At 39.4% G+C, this 16,445-nt stretch overlaps 12 protein-coding genes and 1 non-coding gene across 13 annotated transcripts; 9 read left to right on the top strand and 4 right to left on the bottom strand.

The window, feature by feature from the left end:
• Positions 1-181: 181 nt before the first annotated feature.
• Positions 182-1,165, bottom strand: SUT169. The gene has a single exon (NR_172476.1).
• Positions 220-1,200, top strand: SPS100 (Sps100p; the record flags this gene model as incomplete). The annotated part of the gene is made up of 1 exon (NM_001179269.1): positions 220-1,200. The coding sequence occupies one exon, from the start codon at positions 220-222 to the stop codon at positions 1,198-1,200; it is 981 nt and encodes a 326-aa protein (NP_012007.1).
• Positions 1,201-1,719: 519 nt separating this feature from the next.
• Positions 1,720-2,064, top strand: YHR138C (uncharacterized protein; the record flags this gene model as incomplete). The annotated part of the gene is made up of 1 exon (NM_001179268.1): positions 1,720-2,064. The coding sequence occupies one exon, from the start codon at positions 1,720-1,722 to the stop codon at positions 2,062-2,064; it is 345 nt and encodes a 114-aa protein (NP_012006.1).
• Positions 2,065-2,168: 104 nt separating this feature from the next.
• Positions 2,169-3,710, bottom strand: ARO9 (aromatic-amino-acid:2-oxoglutarate transaminase; the record flags this gene model as incomplete). Its single annotated transcript, NM_001179267.1, has 1 exon — positions 2,169-3,710. The coding sequence occupies one exon, from the start codon at positions 3,708-3,710 to the stop codon at positions 2,169-2,171; it is 1,542 nt and encodes a 513-aa protein (NP_012005.1).
• A 608-nt stretch (positions 3,711-4,318) lies between these two features.
• On the top strand, positions 4,319-4,765 carry SPL2 (Spl2p; the record flags this gene model as incomplete). Its single annotated transcript, NM_001179266.1, has 1 exon — positions 4,319-4,765. One exon carries the CDS (start codon positions 4,319-4,321, stop codon positions 4,763-4,765), a length of 447 nt encoding a protein of 148 aa, NP_012004.1.
• Positions 4,766-5,108: 343 nt separating this feature from the next.
• On the top strand, positions 5,109-6,725 carry YCK1 (serine/threonine protein kinase YCK1; the record flags this gene model as incomplete). The annotated part of the gene is made up of 1 exon (NM_001179265.1): positions 5,109-6,725. The coding sequence occupies one exon, from the start codon at positions 5,109-5,111 to the stop codon at positions 6,723-6,725; it is 1,617 nt and encodes a 538-aa protein (NP_012003.1).
• Positions 6,726-6,860: 135 nt separating this feature from the next.
• WSS1 (metalloendopeptidase WSS1) lies at positions 6,861-7,670 on the bottom strand (the record flags this gene model as incomplete). The annotated part of the gene is made up of 1 exon (NM_001179264.1): positions 6,861-7,670. One exon carries the CDS (start codon positions 7,668-7,670, stop codon positions 6,861-6,863), a length of 810 nt encoding a protein of 269 aa, NP_012002.1.
• A 151-nt stretch (positions 7,671-7,821) lies between these two features.
• NSG1 (Nsg1p) lies at positions 7,822-8,697 on the top strand (the record flags this gene model as incomplete). Its single annotated transcript, NM_001179263.1, has 1 exon — positions 7,822-8,697. The coding sequence occupies one exon, from the start codon at positions 7,822-7,824 to the stop codon at positions 8,695-8,697; it is 876 nt and encodes a 291-aa protein (NP_012001.1).
• A 272-nt stretch (positions 8,698-8,969) lies between these two features.
• Positions 8,970-9,365, bottom strand: IGO2 (phosphatase regulator; the record flags this gene model as incomplete). Its single annotated transcript, NM_001184441.1, has 1 exon — positions 8,970-9,365. The coding sequence occupies one exon, from the start codon at positions 9,363-9,365 to the stop codon at positions 8,970-8,972; it is 396 nt and encodes a 131-aa protein (NP_036194.1).
• Positions 9,366-9,624: 259 nt separating this feature from the next.
• Positions 9,625-10,917, top strand: ECM14 (putative metallocarboxypeptidase; the record flags this gene model as incomplete). Its single annotated transcript, NM_001179262.1, has 1 exon — positions 9,625-10,917. The coding sequence occupies one exon, from the start codon at positions 9,625-9,627 to the stop codon at positions 10,915-10,917; it is 1,293 nt and encodes a 430-aa protein (NP_012000.1).
• Positions 10,918-11,526: 609 nt separating this feature from the next.
• YHR131C (uncharacterized protein) lies at positions 11,527-14,079 on the top strand (the record flags this gene model as incomplete). Its single annotated transcript, NM_001179261.1, has 1 exon — positions 11,527-14,079. One exon carries the CDS (start codon positions 11,527-11,529, stop codon positions 14,077-14,079), a length of 2,553 nt encoding a protein of 850 aa, NP_011999.2.
• A 39-nt stretch (positions 14,080-14,118) lies between these two features.
• YHR130C (uncharacterized protein) lies at positions 14,119-14,454 on the top strand (the record flags this gene model as incomplete). Its single annotated transcript, NM_001348825.1, has 1 exon — positions 14,119-14,454. One exon carries the CDS (start codon positions 14,119-14,121, stop codon positions 14,452-14,454), a length of 336 nt encoding a protein of 111 aa, NP_001335741.1.
• An 811-nt stretch (positions 14,455-15,265) lies between these two features.
• On the top strand, positions 15,266-16,420 carry ARP1 (actin-related protein 1; the record flags this gene model as incomplete). Its single annotated transcript, NM_001179259.1, has 1 exon — positions 15,266-16,420. One exon carries the CDS (start codon positions 15,266-15,268, stop codon positions 16,418-16,420), a length of 1,155 nt encoding a protein of 384 aa, NP_011997.1.
• Between the last annotated feature and the right edge of the window lie 25 nt (positions 16,421-16,445).

The following is a 16,445-nucleotide window of genomic DNA, read 5'->3' as shown; positions in this document are numbered from 1 at the left end:
AATAGGGAAAAACGTGTACAAATGATTCTCTCAGAATGTGCAACTAGCATCCCCTTTTAGAAATGCCTTGTTGAAAATTCCCCTAAGACGTTACTCATTAGAATACTATAAAAATTGGGAGGAAAGCTAAAAACACTTTTGGTTTCTCTTGTTCCTATCAATCATGCTCTAGTATTTGATTTCGATCAGTTTTCACATCTAAGAACCCAATCAGCTATTATGAAATTCACATCAGTGCTAGCATTTTTTCTTGCAACTTTAACAGCTTCTGCAACACCACTTTACAAGAGGCAGAACGTTACTTCTGGCGGCGGTACGGTCCCCGTGATCATCACGGGTGGACCTGCTGTATCTGGTAGCCAGTCAAACGTTACTACCACAACGCTATTCAACTCTACTTCCACCTTAAACATCACTCAACTTTACCAAATTGCTACTCAAGTTAATCAGACTTTACAAAGCGAATCGTCTTCCGGCATTATAATCGTCACAAACTGGCGTTCCATTGAAACTTTGAGTTTCTTCTGCTCAATCGTTTTTAATACATCAAAGACCATTGTCATTACTGAGAATTTCTTATGGGGTGTACCAATATTGAGTAGTTCGGACGCGGAAGGTAGAGGCACTTTGGTTGCCGGTAGAGATAAAGTTGTGTATTCTGGTGTTTTCCCTCCTTACACTGTTCCTGTGGGCGTTTTGTCTGGTCAGAAGAATGTTCAATGGTTCTTTGATGCCTGTGAGCCAACTCTGATTGCCAGCAACTCCACAATCAGAACTCAATACTCGAATTTTACGAGCGCACAAATATCTTCTAATGCCTCCTCCGGGACCAATACATCCTCATCATCCTCCAGTCCATTGGTTCCAATTATATACGAAGAAGGATATTCTCAAAGCTTAATTCAATCACTAAGTTCTAGTATCCAAGGTTTGGTTGTTGTCAGCTCTGGTACAAGTCACAACAGTACCGTGGCATCATGGACATCGGTCGACTTCCCTGTCGTTTATGCAAGTGATGGATCCAGTGGTCATGATGGTTCAGGAATTGGGTTCATAAGTAACACAAGTATTCCACAAGGTGCAATTTCTGCTGGGTACTTGTCACCAATCCAAGCGCAAACTTTGTTGTCTATTGCTATCCATAATCAAGTCACAAGTAGTAGCGAGTTACAACAAATCTTCCCTGTTAGTCAACAATAAGATGATTATGTGTTGTGTACTACGAAAATAAGCAAAAAATAAATAAAATAAAAACAAAAACAAAAACAAAAACAAAAACAAAAACAAAAACAAAAACACATATTGTTATGATGACTGGACGAAAGAAAGATCGTCGTTACTTTCCTAATTGTTTGTCTTCAGTACAGTTATTATCAGTGTTCTCTTTCTTTTTTATTGTACTATGTGATGTTACTGATACATCACGCGCTTCCTTTATGTTTTCTTTTTTTATGTTCGTTACAGGATTTATAGTTTTTACAGTATATTGACTTCAATAATTTCTAATATTCAGTTCCTATTAAATTTGATTATTCCGATTAGATCGGTCGGCGCTACCAAAAAGAGGCGAAGAAAAGAGGAAAACGCAAGTGGATAAAGGGGTGGGGGGCAAAAGTATTTAAGAAAAAGCGATGCGATGGAGAGAACAAATGGATAAGTTGCGTTTCCTCGTTATATTACAACATTTAAATCTATTGTGTAACAGACTATAGCATATATATGAAGGCCAGTTACTTAGTTTTGATTTTCATTAGCATATTCTCCATGGCACAGGCATCTTCCTTATCATCATACATCGTAACTTTCCCCAAGACGGATAATATGGCTACGGACCAGAATAGCATTATTGAAGATGTCAAAAAATATGTGGTGGACATAGGGGGTAAAATAACACACGAATATAGCTTGATAAAGGGCTTTACAGTGGACTTACCTGATAGCGACCAAATTTTGGACGGTCTGAAAGAACGTTTGAGCTATATTGAAAGCGAGTACGGTGCTAAATGCAATTTGGAAAAGGATTCAGAAGTTCATGCTCTAAACCGTGACCATTTAGTTGCTTAGAGTAATTTAAAATATACGCGACTATAACTTTTTCCCAACTTTTATACAAAAAACTACAATTTATATATGATATGCAAATAACACATAGGTTTAATCTTCACTGTTCAACTTTTATAGTTGTCAAAAAATTCTTTTATGCCACTACCGATTCTTTTGGAAGCTTCAATCAACTGATCATCATCCCTTGCATAGGCGATGGTGAGTCTTAGAAAATCTGAATTCTGCTTTGAATAATTTGGGCAAACAGCCATTTTATAACCAAGCACTACTTTAACACCATTCTTCAGCAAGAACTTATCTAAAATATCCATCTGTTGCGGCAAATCGTCAGGTCTATCGAAATTCCCCCAATTGATTTTAATAATGATGAACATACCCGCGGAGGGTTCCATAACGGTAAACTGACCAGCTTGGTAAGATTCTGTTTCGTATAAGGCTTTCAAAGTAAGATTTTTCCTATGATTGTATTTAGAAGCAATCTGCATTATCCATCTTATCCAACCCTCAAACATTGCTTCTTTCATAGAAAGAGAGGACGATAAGTTGGACTCAGCCATTGCCTTTATTGTAGAATAAACAATAGCTTGTGAGGTACCACTGGGGGCCCTTGTAGTAATGTCGGCCAAATCCAAGATTTTTTGCAAAAGGAATTTATTAGCAACGATGAAGGATAACCTTAATCCAGGAGCAAAAATTTTAGAAAAAGTCTCCAAACGGATGACACGGGCATCTGTATCCAAAGTCAAGAATGATTTCATTAAAAAATCATTCAAATACCGTTCAGTAGTCAGGTCGCTAGAATGGTAAGGGTTTTCTAATGGCTCTTGCGGATTATAGGAAGGAAAGTACAGATAACCGTAGGGATCATCTTCAACAATGAGGAAATCGTGTCTTTGGGCCAACTGGTAAATTTTCTCTCTTTTCCACTGGGGGACAGACATCCCGGTAGGATTTTGGCCCGTTGCAATGGTATATAGGACCCTTGGCTTGTTTAAGTCTTTGTATGGTCCAGTTGACCAATTATCGAGCAACTGCGTTAGATATTCGACATCAATACCCTGGGACTCTCTGTCGAAGGTCAGGTTCATCTTGATGGGGATGACTTTTGCTCCTGTAGCCTCCACATTGGACATAGCCGGGGTGAAAGTAAACTCTTCAATCATCACAGTGGTCGATTCGTCGCAAATTGTTTCAAAAACCTTAAACATTGAATCGTTGGACCCGCCAGAAAGGATGACATCCCAGTTAGACTCCGTCTCATCGGAAAAGGCTGGGCGATTAATTCTGGACACAAAATCTTTAACAAAATGTAAGAGAGGGGGTAAACCCTTGGTTTCTGCATATTGGAAAGAACGTGCAATGGGTAGCTCACTGGGGGATCCCAAGTCCAAATGCGCCGTGGTAAACGAATTATGCCATTTTGGGTTATCATTAAAAGGAACTTTTGATATTTTCAAATCCATAGATTCGATAGGAAAAAATCTCTCGTTTGGCATTCCACCAGCTAGCTCAATGACGTCATCTGAGATATCAGAAGCATCCCAAAAGCTTTTCAGAGATCTATTTTCTACTCTTCTGGAGAGAAACGGTTGGAAGTTCTTCTTTAAGGAAGTGTAATCAACAGGGGGGGCAGAACCAGCAGTCATTGAGTCGATGAGAGAGTGTAATTGTGGTATGTGTGTATTTTTATGTTTACACTGGGATATTACAAGACCAAATCAAGCTTTTTCCTTTATATATATCAAATATTTATAATGTTTCCTACCCCAATGATGGTTCGGTTATCCGCGGCAAATCTCGGTAAGCATCGGCAATGCTTCCGCGAGTTACCGCTTTTTTTTTTTTATTCCTTTGTTATTATCTACGGCCGTCGGCGGCAATAGTATTTTTGCTCACGTGACCGACAAGGGTCCATTTTATTGCGGTACGGCTCTCTCTTTTTTTTTTTCTCCTCTTCAACTTCTCTCTGATTGCAAACAATATATAACATAACCATGTTCATTACGTACGAAAATATATATACATAAATGCATGGCAGTTATGGCAATTACAACTACAACGCCGTAAAGTTCCAAACGCAGCGGCCTGAGATAGTAAATGATGTACGCACGTGGGCGAAAGTTCATTACTTTGACTGTTGTAACATACCGTATCTCTCTTTTCCCACGTGCTCCGCTCTCTTATCTACCTTGGCGGTACAGCCCTGCGCGGAGTCACTGCAGCCACGTGCCTAGATCTATTACTATGACTTCCCATGGGCACATATACGCCATTAATATACAATATATATAACGTTCATATATGGGTATTTACAGAGAGCCAGGGGCAAATTGGACAGATGTCTCCACGCGGCAAAATGGAAACAGCAGTTTCACAAGGACAACACAAACAACTTAAAGATGGTCACCAGCATAAGGGAAGAAAACTCTCCGAGGAGATCGCTTCTCTATTGAGGCTCAAAGAGTGCAGGAGGCTCAATCCTGCTAGTTACTATACTCCACGTAGAACATCGCAGTCACAATCTCTCAGTGGATCAACTTTTAAAGAGTATAACGAGTACATTAATGAGAAAGATTCAAGTAGAGCGCAGCGTCAAAACGCTGCCGCCGTTTTAAGCAAGCTCGCCCATGACTTTTGGGAGAACGACTGTGTCATTGACGAAGACATATTCGAAGATTCGTCTGACGAAGAACAATCATGATTGCATCTCTTAATCGTTACACATACATACCTTCTACCTCTGTACTGTTACATATGCATTGACTTTACGATCTAATATAAATCCTTTTGATGTTACCCCGCCTGTGGGCTCGTTCTCCTTTCGTTTCTTACGATTTTTTCGCCGGAACAAGAAAAAACAGAACAAAACAAATCAGCGATCGTATACATGGGTCTTTGATTTCTGCTTGCTTCTTACAAACAACAAACGCAAACCGTTCATTGAGTGCTCTGTGACTGGTTTTCATGTGGATGCCATAGTAGAGAAAAGACACATACAAAAATTTCGCGCATTCGCTGGCCCTTTTCCTGCTCTCCTCTTCCCCATGTCCATGCCCATAGCAAGTACCACTCTAGCAGTTAACAACCTCACCAATATAAACGGAAACGCAAATTTTAACGTACAAGCAAACAAACAACTCCACCACCAGGCTGTCGACTCGCCCGCAAGATCTTCGATGACCGCCACGACCGCCGCCAACTCCAACAGCAACTCTTCCAGAGATGACTCTACTATTGTCGGCCTACATTACAAGATCGGCAAAAAAATAGGGGAAGGTTCCTTTGGTGTGCTATTTGAAGGTACTAATATGATCAATGGCGTACCCGTCGCGATCAAATTCGAGCCCAGAAAAACGGAGGCCCCTCAATTAAGAGATGAATATAAAACATATAAAATTCTGAATGGCACTCCCAATATCCCCTACGCGTACTACTTCGGCCAAGAAGGTTTGCACAATATCTTGGTCATTGATCTTTTGGGTCCCTCTTTGGAAGATTTATTTGATTGGTGTGGAAGAAAATTTTCTGTCAAAACGGTTGTGCAAGTTGCTGTCCAAATGATTACTTTGATTGAAGACTTGCACGCACATGACTTGATATACCGTGATATCAAACCAGACAATTTCTTGATTGGAAGGCCCGGCCAACCTGACGCAAACAACATCCATTTGATCGACTTCGGTATGGCCAAACAGTATCGTGATCCGAAAACTAAACAGCACATCCCATATAGAGAGAAAAAATCACTCAGCGGCACTGCCAGATATATGTCCATTAATACTCACCTTGGAAGAGAGCAGTCCAGAAGAGATGATATGGAGGCCTTGGGTCACGTTTTCTTTTATTTCTTGAGAGGCCACTTACCCTGGCAGGGTTTAAAAGCTCCAAACAATAAGCAAAAATACGAAAAGATTGGTGAAAAGAAAAGATCTACTAACGTTTACGATCTAGCTCAAGGCTTACCTGTGCAATTTGGCAGGTATCTAGAAATCGTCAGAAGTCTTTCCTTTGAAGAGTGTCCCGATTATGAAGGCTATAGAAAACTATTACTATCTGTACTGGATGATTTAGGTGAAACCGCGGACGGCCAATATGATTGGATGAAACTGAACGATGGCCGTGGTTGGGATCTTAACATAAACAAGAAGCCAAATCTCCACGGATACGGCCATCCAAATCCACCAAACGAAAAATCGAGAAAACATAGAAACAAACAGCTCCAAATGCAACAGCTCCAAATGCAACAGCTCCAACAACAGCAACAGCAACAGCAATATGCTCAAAAAACTGAGGCAGATATGCGCAATTCTCAATATAAACCAAAGTTAGACCCTACTTCTTATGAAGCTTACCAGCATCAAACCCAGCAGAAATACCTGCAAGAACAACAAAAGAGACAGCAGCAACAAAAACTTCAGGAGCAACAACTTCAAGAGCAACAATTGCAACAGCAGCAACAGCAACAGCAACAGCTACGTGCAACAGGCCAACCTCCATCTCAGCCTCAAGCGCAAACTCAATCTCAGCAGTTTGGCGCTCGTTATCAACCACAACAACAACCTTCTGCTGCTTTAAGAACTCCTGAACAGCACCCAAATGACGATAATTCAAGTCTAGCTGCTTCTCATAAGGGCTTTTTCCAAAAATTAGGTTGTTGCTAAATATAGAAATGACATTTTTTGCAAGACTACCGTCTTTCTTACATTTTTTGTAATGTGAATATATCTGTATACTTTACAACCGAAACGACATTTACCATACTTATAATTTTCGAGTTCTTCGCTGTGGACAAGAGATTAAGTGAGATCAATAACTTCGATAAGAGTATCTCCCGGGAGTACCTCGTCATCATCATCAAGGATTACAACTTCTAAGGAGCTGCTAATATTATCACTTATTATTTGATCTTTGTTATTCTTCGTCTCTCCGCACCAGCGATCATCTCTATATCTCCTTTCGGCTGCAAAAGCCGCCAACTCTCTCGGGGAATTACCTCTATCTATAGATGATATACCCTCTGGATGCAAACTCCCTAACTTCACACCTTTGCCCCTTTTTCTCACTATCCCTGTGTTAGTACTTATTCCTGTCATAGGATATCTATTTGAACGTAAGTTTGCTCTTCCACCGAGACGTTGACCGTTCCCCAAAAATGTGTCGTACAAACCTCTTTGTTCAATAACCCATTGCCTTCCAATCAACTCATCTAGCTTATTGTAGAACTTTTTGTCGTGTGGACCGAATAAATTGTGAGTTAATTCGTGCAGCATGGTGCCCATTATACACTCCATGGGTAAAAATTGGAACTCATCCGTGGAGCATCTTAACCGTAACATTATCTTAGATCCATGGTTGACGTTCATTCCCAGGAGTCTTTGATCACGTGGGTAAAACTCCACCAAGTTGGTCACTTTGAAGTGATTTTCCTTCATTAGATAGGAAACTTTATGTGCGATTTCCTTTATTAAATTTAGCGCATCTTCCTTATTGGGCTTACTTTGCAAAACAGCCACTTTTTGAATGTGCGGGTTCTTGTGAGGGATTCTCTGGGAGCCCGCCATATCATGGTATTTTGCCGATGGGCTTTTTATTCCTTCTGTCTTCATTAATCAATCTCTCTTATTTAGAATATCTTCAAAATATGCGTTGTTACAAAATACAGCGCAAAAGAAAAAGTGTCAAAATTTCTTCACCAAACTCACCTTTTGGTATTCAGAGCAAGTGAGAAAAAAAAAATTTAAACAGAGGAGGTTACTAATGGGCAAGAAGAAGAGTAAGAACCAATTAAACACTGGAGGTGTTCCTAATGGTGTCCATAATACCAAGAAAGAGGCAGCTTTGCCACCTTTGGGAAATAAGCTGGGAAGCGCAAGTTTTACAGCTATAAATACGCTGACTAAGCCCGCTTTGTTTTCATTTTATGATGACGATATTACCAAGAATGAAGGTAATGTTTATGACAAGGCTTTATTGTCTAACGCCTCTCAATTGGAAATGGTTCCGCCATCCGCGACTGCGAGACACGAAAGGTCATTGTATGCGAAAATAATCAATACTATTGCTGCATTTTTTATTCTATTCATAGCAGGAATACTCTTCCCCATGATATCAGAATGTTTGTTTGATAATGACCAATTGGCAAAGGGAGATATCGTATCCTTTTTAAAGCATGGTATAGAAATTAAGAACAAGATCGTCGCGGAACCTGACATGGTGCCTGATTGGGCTGTATTTGGTACTGAAGGTGTTATCTTTGGTTCCATAGTACCATTCATTGACTCTTTCGTTCGTTATCAACACCAGCCAAAAACCAGGTCATCAGTTTACAAAAACACCCTAGGATCATTTATAAGATGTGCCAATACTCTTTTGGGCTTAATATTTGGTATTAGGAAACTTGAATGGTCCTCCTCTTTGCAGGCAGCTGGTGCATGGAGCTTATTAAACATTGTTCTGTGGTTGTTCTTTGATGGCACTTTAACCGTTTTTTTCCCAGGTCTAGTAATTGGTGCCCTTAGTGCGTTCACTTGCTCACAATGTTTCTCGCAGTTGTCACTGGCGTTGTATTTTATAGATTTCTATTTTTTTGGGTTTTTGATGTTCAGCAAGTTGGGCAGATATTTATTCAATTAAGTGTTCCCATAGGGGCGTTCAATGATTAGTATCGATGTGTAAATCTTAGCTGATTTTTAGGCCTCAACAACCTTCATTTACTAAGCATGTGAGTAAATCAAAAGGATGACGTCAACAAAAAACACATCAGTAACACAAGGTATACCATACATACATATATATATATATATATATATATTATTTGGTAATTGAATATTGAAAATGCAAGGGCTTAGCCGAAGCTAGTGATGATAAAAAAAAAGTAATACCACATAATATCATTCCTTCATTAGTCATTTATTTGGAGATCTTGGTGGAGGTCCACTTGAGATACTTCCTTGTCTCGAGATAGAATCGCCACCACTACTACTACTCATACGTCTTCTAATAATAGACTCTCTTAAACCGCTAGGATTGGTCACTGGTAGATTATTACTAGAATTATTCACGATAACGTCATCCGACTTAATGACTCCGGCCTTTTTCAATGCATAATCTCCGCTGTCAAAATATTGACGATCCTGCATCTTATGTCTTAACAGATCTTTTTTGGATGGAAGCTTCCCATACATTTTATACAATTTTAGTTCTTGTGGTGACAGCTTCGATAAATCCACTCCCTCTTTGGTAAACCCATGAGGATTGCTCAAATCCACCCTGCTGCTTGTAGGTGAAAGATCCTCTGACATAGTTATATCACTTTTATAACACTTCTTTGGTACGTATTTTTGTTTATATGTGTTGTATTTCTGAACCCCAATATTCTCCCGCGATAACCTGTAATTTAAAAGATCATTTGTCTCGTTCTATTTTCTCCTGCGCTGACTGCGGATTTTACGAAGAACTAGAAAATGGTTCCAACTAAATGGAAGGAAGGATAAAATATTTTCGACGGTTTAAAAGACCAAGTTAACACTATATAAACAAACCAGAGTGTTAAGTTATATCATGTTGCACATGAATTCGTTGTGGGGTTGTTTTCTTTTCGTTTTACTAGCCGTGACAGGTGCTGTGCAGGGTCTCCAAGAGGATTACAGTGAATACGCTGTTTACAGGTTTACTTCAGACAACTATTCTACCCTGGTAAGAGATGTGATCGCACCGCTGACAGATGATTATGATGTATGGACGAGAAGCAATAATTTCATTGATATTAAGTTGCCTAAAGAAATAGGTGAGCAGATAAATGATGGGCAGGTGATCATAGATAACATGAATGAATTGATACAAAATACATTGCCTACAAGTCAGATGATGGCACGTGAGCAGGCTGTTTTTGAAAATGATTACGATTTCTTCTTTAACGAATACAGGGACCTGGATACTATTTATATGTGGTTGGATCTTCTAGAAAGAAGCTTTCCCAGTTTGGTTGCAGTGGAACACTTGGGCAGGACATTTGAAGGCAGAGAGCTAAAAGCTCTGCATATATCCGGAAACAAGCCAGAATCAAACCCGGAAAAGAAGACTATTGTTATCACAGGTGGTATACATGCCAGAGAGTGGATCAGTGTCAGTACCGTCTGTTGGGCACTTTATCAGTTGTTAAATCGATATGGTTCGTCTAAGAAGGAAACCAAATACCTGGACGATTTGGACTTTTTAGTCATACCTGTGTTCAATCCAGACGGATACGCATATACGTGGTCGCATGACAGACTATGGCGTAAGAATCGTCAAAGGACTCATGTTCCTCAATGTCTTGGTATCGACATTGATCATTCCTTTGGTTTCCAGTGGGAAAAGGCACACACCCACGCTTGCAGCGAAGAGTATAGTGGGGAAACGCCCTTCGAAGCTTGGGAAGCATCTGCTTGGTACAAGTATATTAATGAAACCAAGGGCGATTACAAAATTTATGGCTACATTGACATGCATTCGTATTCACAGGAGATTTTATATCCCTACGCATACTCGTGTGATGCCTTGCCCAGAGACTTAGAAAATTTGTTGGAGTTATCATATGGCTTATCCAAGGCCATCCGTTCAAAATCAGGTAGAAACTACGACGTAATCTCCGCATGTAAGGACCGTGGTTCCGACATATTCCCCGGCCTCGGTGCAGGTTCTGCGTTGGACTTCATGTACCACCACAGAGCACATTGGGCATTCCAGTTGAAATTACGGGATACAGGGAACCATGGATTTTTATTGCCTCCAGAAAACATCAAGCCAGTTGGAAAGGAAACTTATGCTGCTTTAAAGTACTTTTGTGACTTCCTACTAGACCCAGAGATATAATGGATACCACGGTATACATTATATTACAAGTTAGTAATACCCTATCCTATATAAAATCTAGAAAAAGCAAAACCTTATATATTTTCTTCTATATTCTCCAAAAAATTATTTTAACTTGGATTATCTGCTCATACACCCCCTAACATGAGCAGAACCAATCTGTAAAATTCTTTGGTGTTGGCTTCGATTATTTTGATGTGACTTGAAGGCTTCATCTCCTTTTTAGTGATTAAGCCTCCAAGAGGGTCATAATTTCCACATCATCGTTGACGGAGTTATCTTACGATTCTTTATAATTGCAAGAAGGATATATATCGTTATCCGCTGTTGTTCGGTCATTTTGGACATTAACAATACTCAGGAGATCAACATTGTAAGTCCTTAGTTGTATATCCGCGTTTTTAATTTAGTCGTAATCATCAAGCTTCAGTGAGGTGGGTGCATCTAACTGTCTTACAGTAAGAAAAAAAAAAAAGAGAAAAGTTTCATAATAGGGTCCACCGAAAAGATTACAATTTTGTTGACCAGCACAAAAGAAATCGTTGTTTCTTGGGGCCACAGTATATTTTTGATCCGACATCGTGCATACAAGTTGTTCGTTTGTTAAGGATGGCTCTGCCAATAGAGGGCAAATTATCCATGGCAAATAATAGGATCGAAAGGTTAAAATCACCCTCGTCTTCATCAACATGCTCAATGGACGAGGTTCTCATTACTTCAAGCAATAACAGCAGCTCTATATGTTTAGAGACCATGCGTCAACTTCCTCGGGAAGGTGTTTCTGGTCAGATAAATATTATCAAGGAAACTGCAGCTTCGTCCTCTTCTCACGCTGCTCTCTTCATCAAGCAAGATCTTTACGAGCATATAGATCCCCTCCCTGCTTATCCACCGAGCTATGATCTAGTAAATCCCAATAAAGAGGTCCGCTTTCCTATATTTGGTGACACGGCACCATGCCCAAAGTCTTCTCTCCCTCCTTTGTATGCACCTGCAGTATATGAATTGACGTTGATATCCTTAAAATTGGAAAGGCTTTCACCTTATGAAATTTCTAGTAACAGGAGCTGGAGGAATTTCATCATTGAAATTAATTCGACTCAACTAAATTTTTACCATATTGACGAATCTTTGACGAAACACATTAGGAATTATTCAAGCGGGGAAACAAAATCTGAAAAAGAGGATAGAATTCATAGTGACTTGGTCCATCGCAGTGATCAATCACAACATCTGCATCACCGTCTCTTCACTCTACCGACGAGATCAGCTTCGGAGTTTAAAAAAGCAGATCAAGAACGGATCTCTTATAGAGTGAAACGTGATCGATCGCGGTATTTAACCGATGAAGCTCTTTACAAGTCTTTCACTTTACAAAATGCAAGATTTGGGATACCAACGGATTATACCAAGAAGAGTTTTGTGTTAAGAATGTCTTGTGAAAGCGAACAGTTTTTATTACGGTTCTCTCATATAGATGATATGATTGACTGGTCTATGTACCTATCAATCGGGATATCTGTGTCTTTGGACTTGGAAGTCAGGGAGTATCCAGATTATCGAATTGTTCCCAGAAGAAGGAGAAGGAGAAGGAGGAGAAGGAGGAGAAGAAGACACACTCATAGAAGTGAGAGTTCGATGGGGTCTTTTTCGCAGAGATTCATTCGTTCGAATTCCAGACCGGACTTAATCCAAAGATATAGTACCGGGTCTAGCACTAATAACAATACAACTATCAGGGAACGCTCGAATACTTTCACAGCTGGTCTACTAGATCATTACTGCACTGGCCTCTCAAAGACGCCTACAGAGGCATTGATATCTTCGGCTGCATCAGGAGAATCCAGTGATAACAGTACCCTGGGATCAACAAGGTCATTATCTGGTTGCTCAGCTTCCCGTTCGATTGCATCTAGAAGTTTAAAATTTAAAATTAAGAACTTTTTCAGGCCTAAAAATTCTTCACGCACAGAAAAGCTTCACAGACTCAGGTCCAACTCAAGTAACTTAAATAGTGTTATTGAAACGGAAGAAGATGATGAACACCATGAATCAAGCGGGGGAGATCATCCAGAGCCTGGTGTTCCAGTAAATACCACCATTAAAGTAGAGCGTCCAATGCACAGAAATAGAGCTATTTCCATGCCCCAAAGACAGTCATTGAGGCGTGCAATTAGCGAGGAGGTTGTCCCCATCAAATTTCCAAATAGCACAGTGGGTGAATCAGTTCATTCACCCTCTCCTATTGAGCATCTTTCCGTTGATGGCTGCGAGATTATGCTGCAATCACAAAATGCGGTTATGAAAGAGGAATTACGGAGTGTTGCGTCGAATTTGGTAGCCAATGAAAGGGATGAGGCATCTATTAGACCTAAACCTCAAAGCTCTTCGATATACCTATCAGGATTAGCTCCTAATGGGGAATCCGCCACAGATTTATCCCAAAGCAGTAGGTCGTTATGTCTCACAAACCGTGACGCTGAAATCAATGACGATGAAAGCGCTACTGAGACCGATGAGGACGAAAATGACGGTGAAACCGATGAATATGCTGGCGATGATACTAATGATGATACTGATGACAGTAATATTGGTTATGCTTATGGCAGTGAAAGTGATTATTCATGTTTAATTGAAGAACGAATAAGAAATCGAAGGCGAGCATCTTCTACTCTAAGTTGCTTCTCCAATATACCTTACGGAACGGATGATATTAAATGGAAACCAGCTATTAAGGAAATTTCAAGAAGGCGTTATTTGAGGGATTCTCTGAAGTGCATCAAACCATTTCTAGATAGTAACGACTGTTTGGGTAAGGTTATCTATATTCCAGTTTCGGGACCAACCTTTGAAACAAGTAATAAAATTCACTTTAGCAACCGCCAGAGCTTACAGAAGCAGAAGAATCATTTTTTAAAAGGCTTCATCGTGGGACCTACGGCGTTGATAGAACTTAATTGTAAAAATAAGAATGCAATTGTTGGAACAACAAAGGACGCTGAAGATCATGGGGAGGACGACGGTGACGGTGATGATGGTGAGGATGATGATGACGACGACGACGATGATGATGATGATGACGACGACGAAGACGACGACGATGATGATGATGATGATGATGACGACGACGATGACGATGATGATGGACAGATTACTGCATAAGCTGTGATGCAGTAATCTTGTTTTTGCAGAATTAATATCATGACTAAAAGTATATATATTATCATCGGATATATGCTACATGATGAGGAGTTTTTCTATTTCTTTTTTATTTCATTCTATACACTTTGGATCGTGTTTTTTCTTTTGCACTTGAGTTTCTTTTCAACATTATCATTCGGTATATTTCACGATTTTGACACCGATGTTTACATAAAAGTGGGTAATTATATTTTGCATTTTCTCGAATTGAGTAAAAATAGTAACCTTTTAAAGAATTCTTCAGAAATGTTAAAGCATTTCCGATTGGCATCATTGATGTATATGTACGTATATACTCAGATGATTTGCCCCTCGTTACTTGGCATCAGGAATTAGCAAGGGCTGTAAAAAATAAGTTTAAATATATATAAATGGTTGCGAACTAAGACAGTATTGTTTTCAACTATTACTTTGTCATTGACTAGTCTATACAAACTAATGATTTTCTACTAGGTCTTACTTCGATTTCTCGACACCGTACTCCAAGAGCTAAAGCTTTCAATACGTATGGATTGCTTCGTTGCTCAGAAAGGTTAACATTAATCATTTTAAGGTTTTTGTTTATAGACAGTACTTTATTTTCGCTTCATTTTTCCAGTTTATATTTCAATTTAACAAAGGCAATGCCTCTAATTTCAAACAAGCAACATAATACAGTATTTATTGATCAACGTTTGATTAGAAGTTGAATTTTGAATGGGTATCGTCTGGTAATTCCAAAGAATAAAAGAAATACCTGTTTTACCATGATAAACAGTGTTTATTATACCACGTTAAAAATCATTTCTTGAAGGTAACGCTTTCATCAACCTATAATAAGACTACAGAAAAAAGCTCATAAAAGAATGCTAAGTAGCATAATGTTCTGAACAAGAGCTCAAAGCAAAGGACACAGTACACCTGTGTGACGGTGAGTTTCCTATTGCCTTCTCTTTTTCCGTTTGTATTAATCTTTTCAAGAAAAAGTTCATTTCCAAAGTGGCCATTTTCGCGATGCACATCAATAATGATAAACACCTTTATTGAATAATAGCGAAGCAAATAGCAGATATTCCCAATAAAACAGCAAATTAATAAAAGGGCATAGACCAAGGAGTACATGCTAATGCTATACCACGAATTGAGGAATTAGAAAGAAAGTTAGCCAATGGACCAGCTAAGTGACAGCTATGCTTTGTACAATCAACCGGTAGTGATCGACAATGGTTCTGGGATCATAAAAGCAGGATTTAGTGGTGAGGAAAGGCCTAAAGCACTGGAATATTGTCTCGTAGGAAATACCAAATATGATAAAGTTATGCTCGAAGGTCTGCAAGGAGATACATTTATTGGAAACAATGCCCAAAAACTGCGTGGATTATTAAAATTACGATACCCCATAAAGCACGGCGTGGTGGAAGATTGGGATTCTATGGAACTAATATGGTCATATGTGTTAAATGAAGTCCTACAGTTGCAAAATATAGGTGAGCATCCTTTATTAATTACGGAAGCCCCGATGAATCCTTTGAAGAATAGAGAGCAGATGGCTCAAGTATTGTTCGAGACCTTTGACGTATCGGCTTTGTACGTTTCAAACCCTGCTGTTCTGTCATTATATGCTAGTGGGAGAACTACAGGTTGTGTAGTTGACTGTGGTGAAGGATACTGTAGCACTGTTCCCATATATGACGGCTTTGCATTACCTGCGTCTATGATGAGGATGGATATTGGAGGAGCAGATATCACAGAGCAGTTACAATTTCAACTACGGAAATCAGCTGGTGTTTCGTTGTTTTCCAGCAGTGAACGAGAGATTGTTCGCACGATGAAAGAGAAAGTTTGTTATTTGGCCAAGAATATTAAAAAGGAAGAGGAGAAATACTTACAAGGTACTCAAGATTTAATCTCGACATTCAAATTGCCCGACGGGAGGTGTATAGAGGTGGGGAATGATCGATATCGTGCTCCAGAAATATTATTTTCACCTCAAATCATCGGCTTAGGGTACGATGGATTATCTGATATGTGCATGCAATCTATTTGGAAAGTCGATCTGGATTTAAGGAAACCTTTACTGTCATCGATAATCCTAAGTGGCGGAACTACAACGCTTAAAGGCTTTGGAGACCGAATGCTATGGGATTTGGAGGCATTAACCAAAGGAACATCCAAGATAAAGATTATAGCCCCTTCAGAAAGAAAATATACTACATGGATTGGTGGTTCTATTTTAACGGGGTTATCTACCTTTCAAAGACTTTGGACCAAAAAGTCAGATTGGCTAGAGGACAGTACCCGTGTTTATTCGAACCTAATGTAAGAAACAGAGTCGTTAGATTTTTCAA

The sequence above is a fragment of the Saccharomyces cerevisiae genome, chromosome VIII (genome assembly GCF_000146045.2).
Source record: "Saccharomyces cerevisiae S288C chromosome VIII, complete sequence".
Lineage (NCBI taxonomy): Eukaryota > Fungi > Ascomycota > Saccharomycetes > Saccharomycetales > Saccharomycetaceae > Saccharomyces > Saccharomyces cerevisiae.
This window is presented reverse-complemented; position numbering and strand designations above follow the sequence as displayed.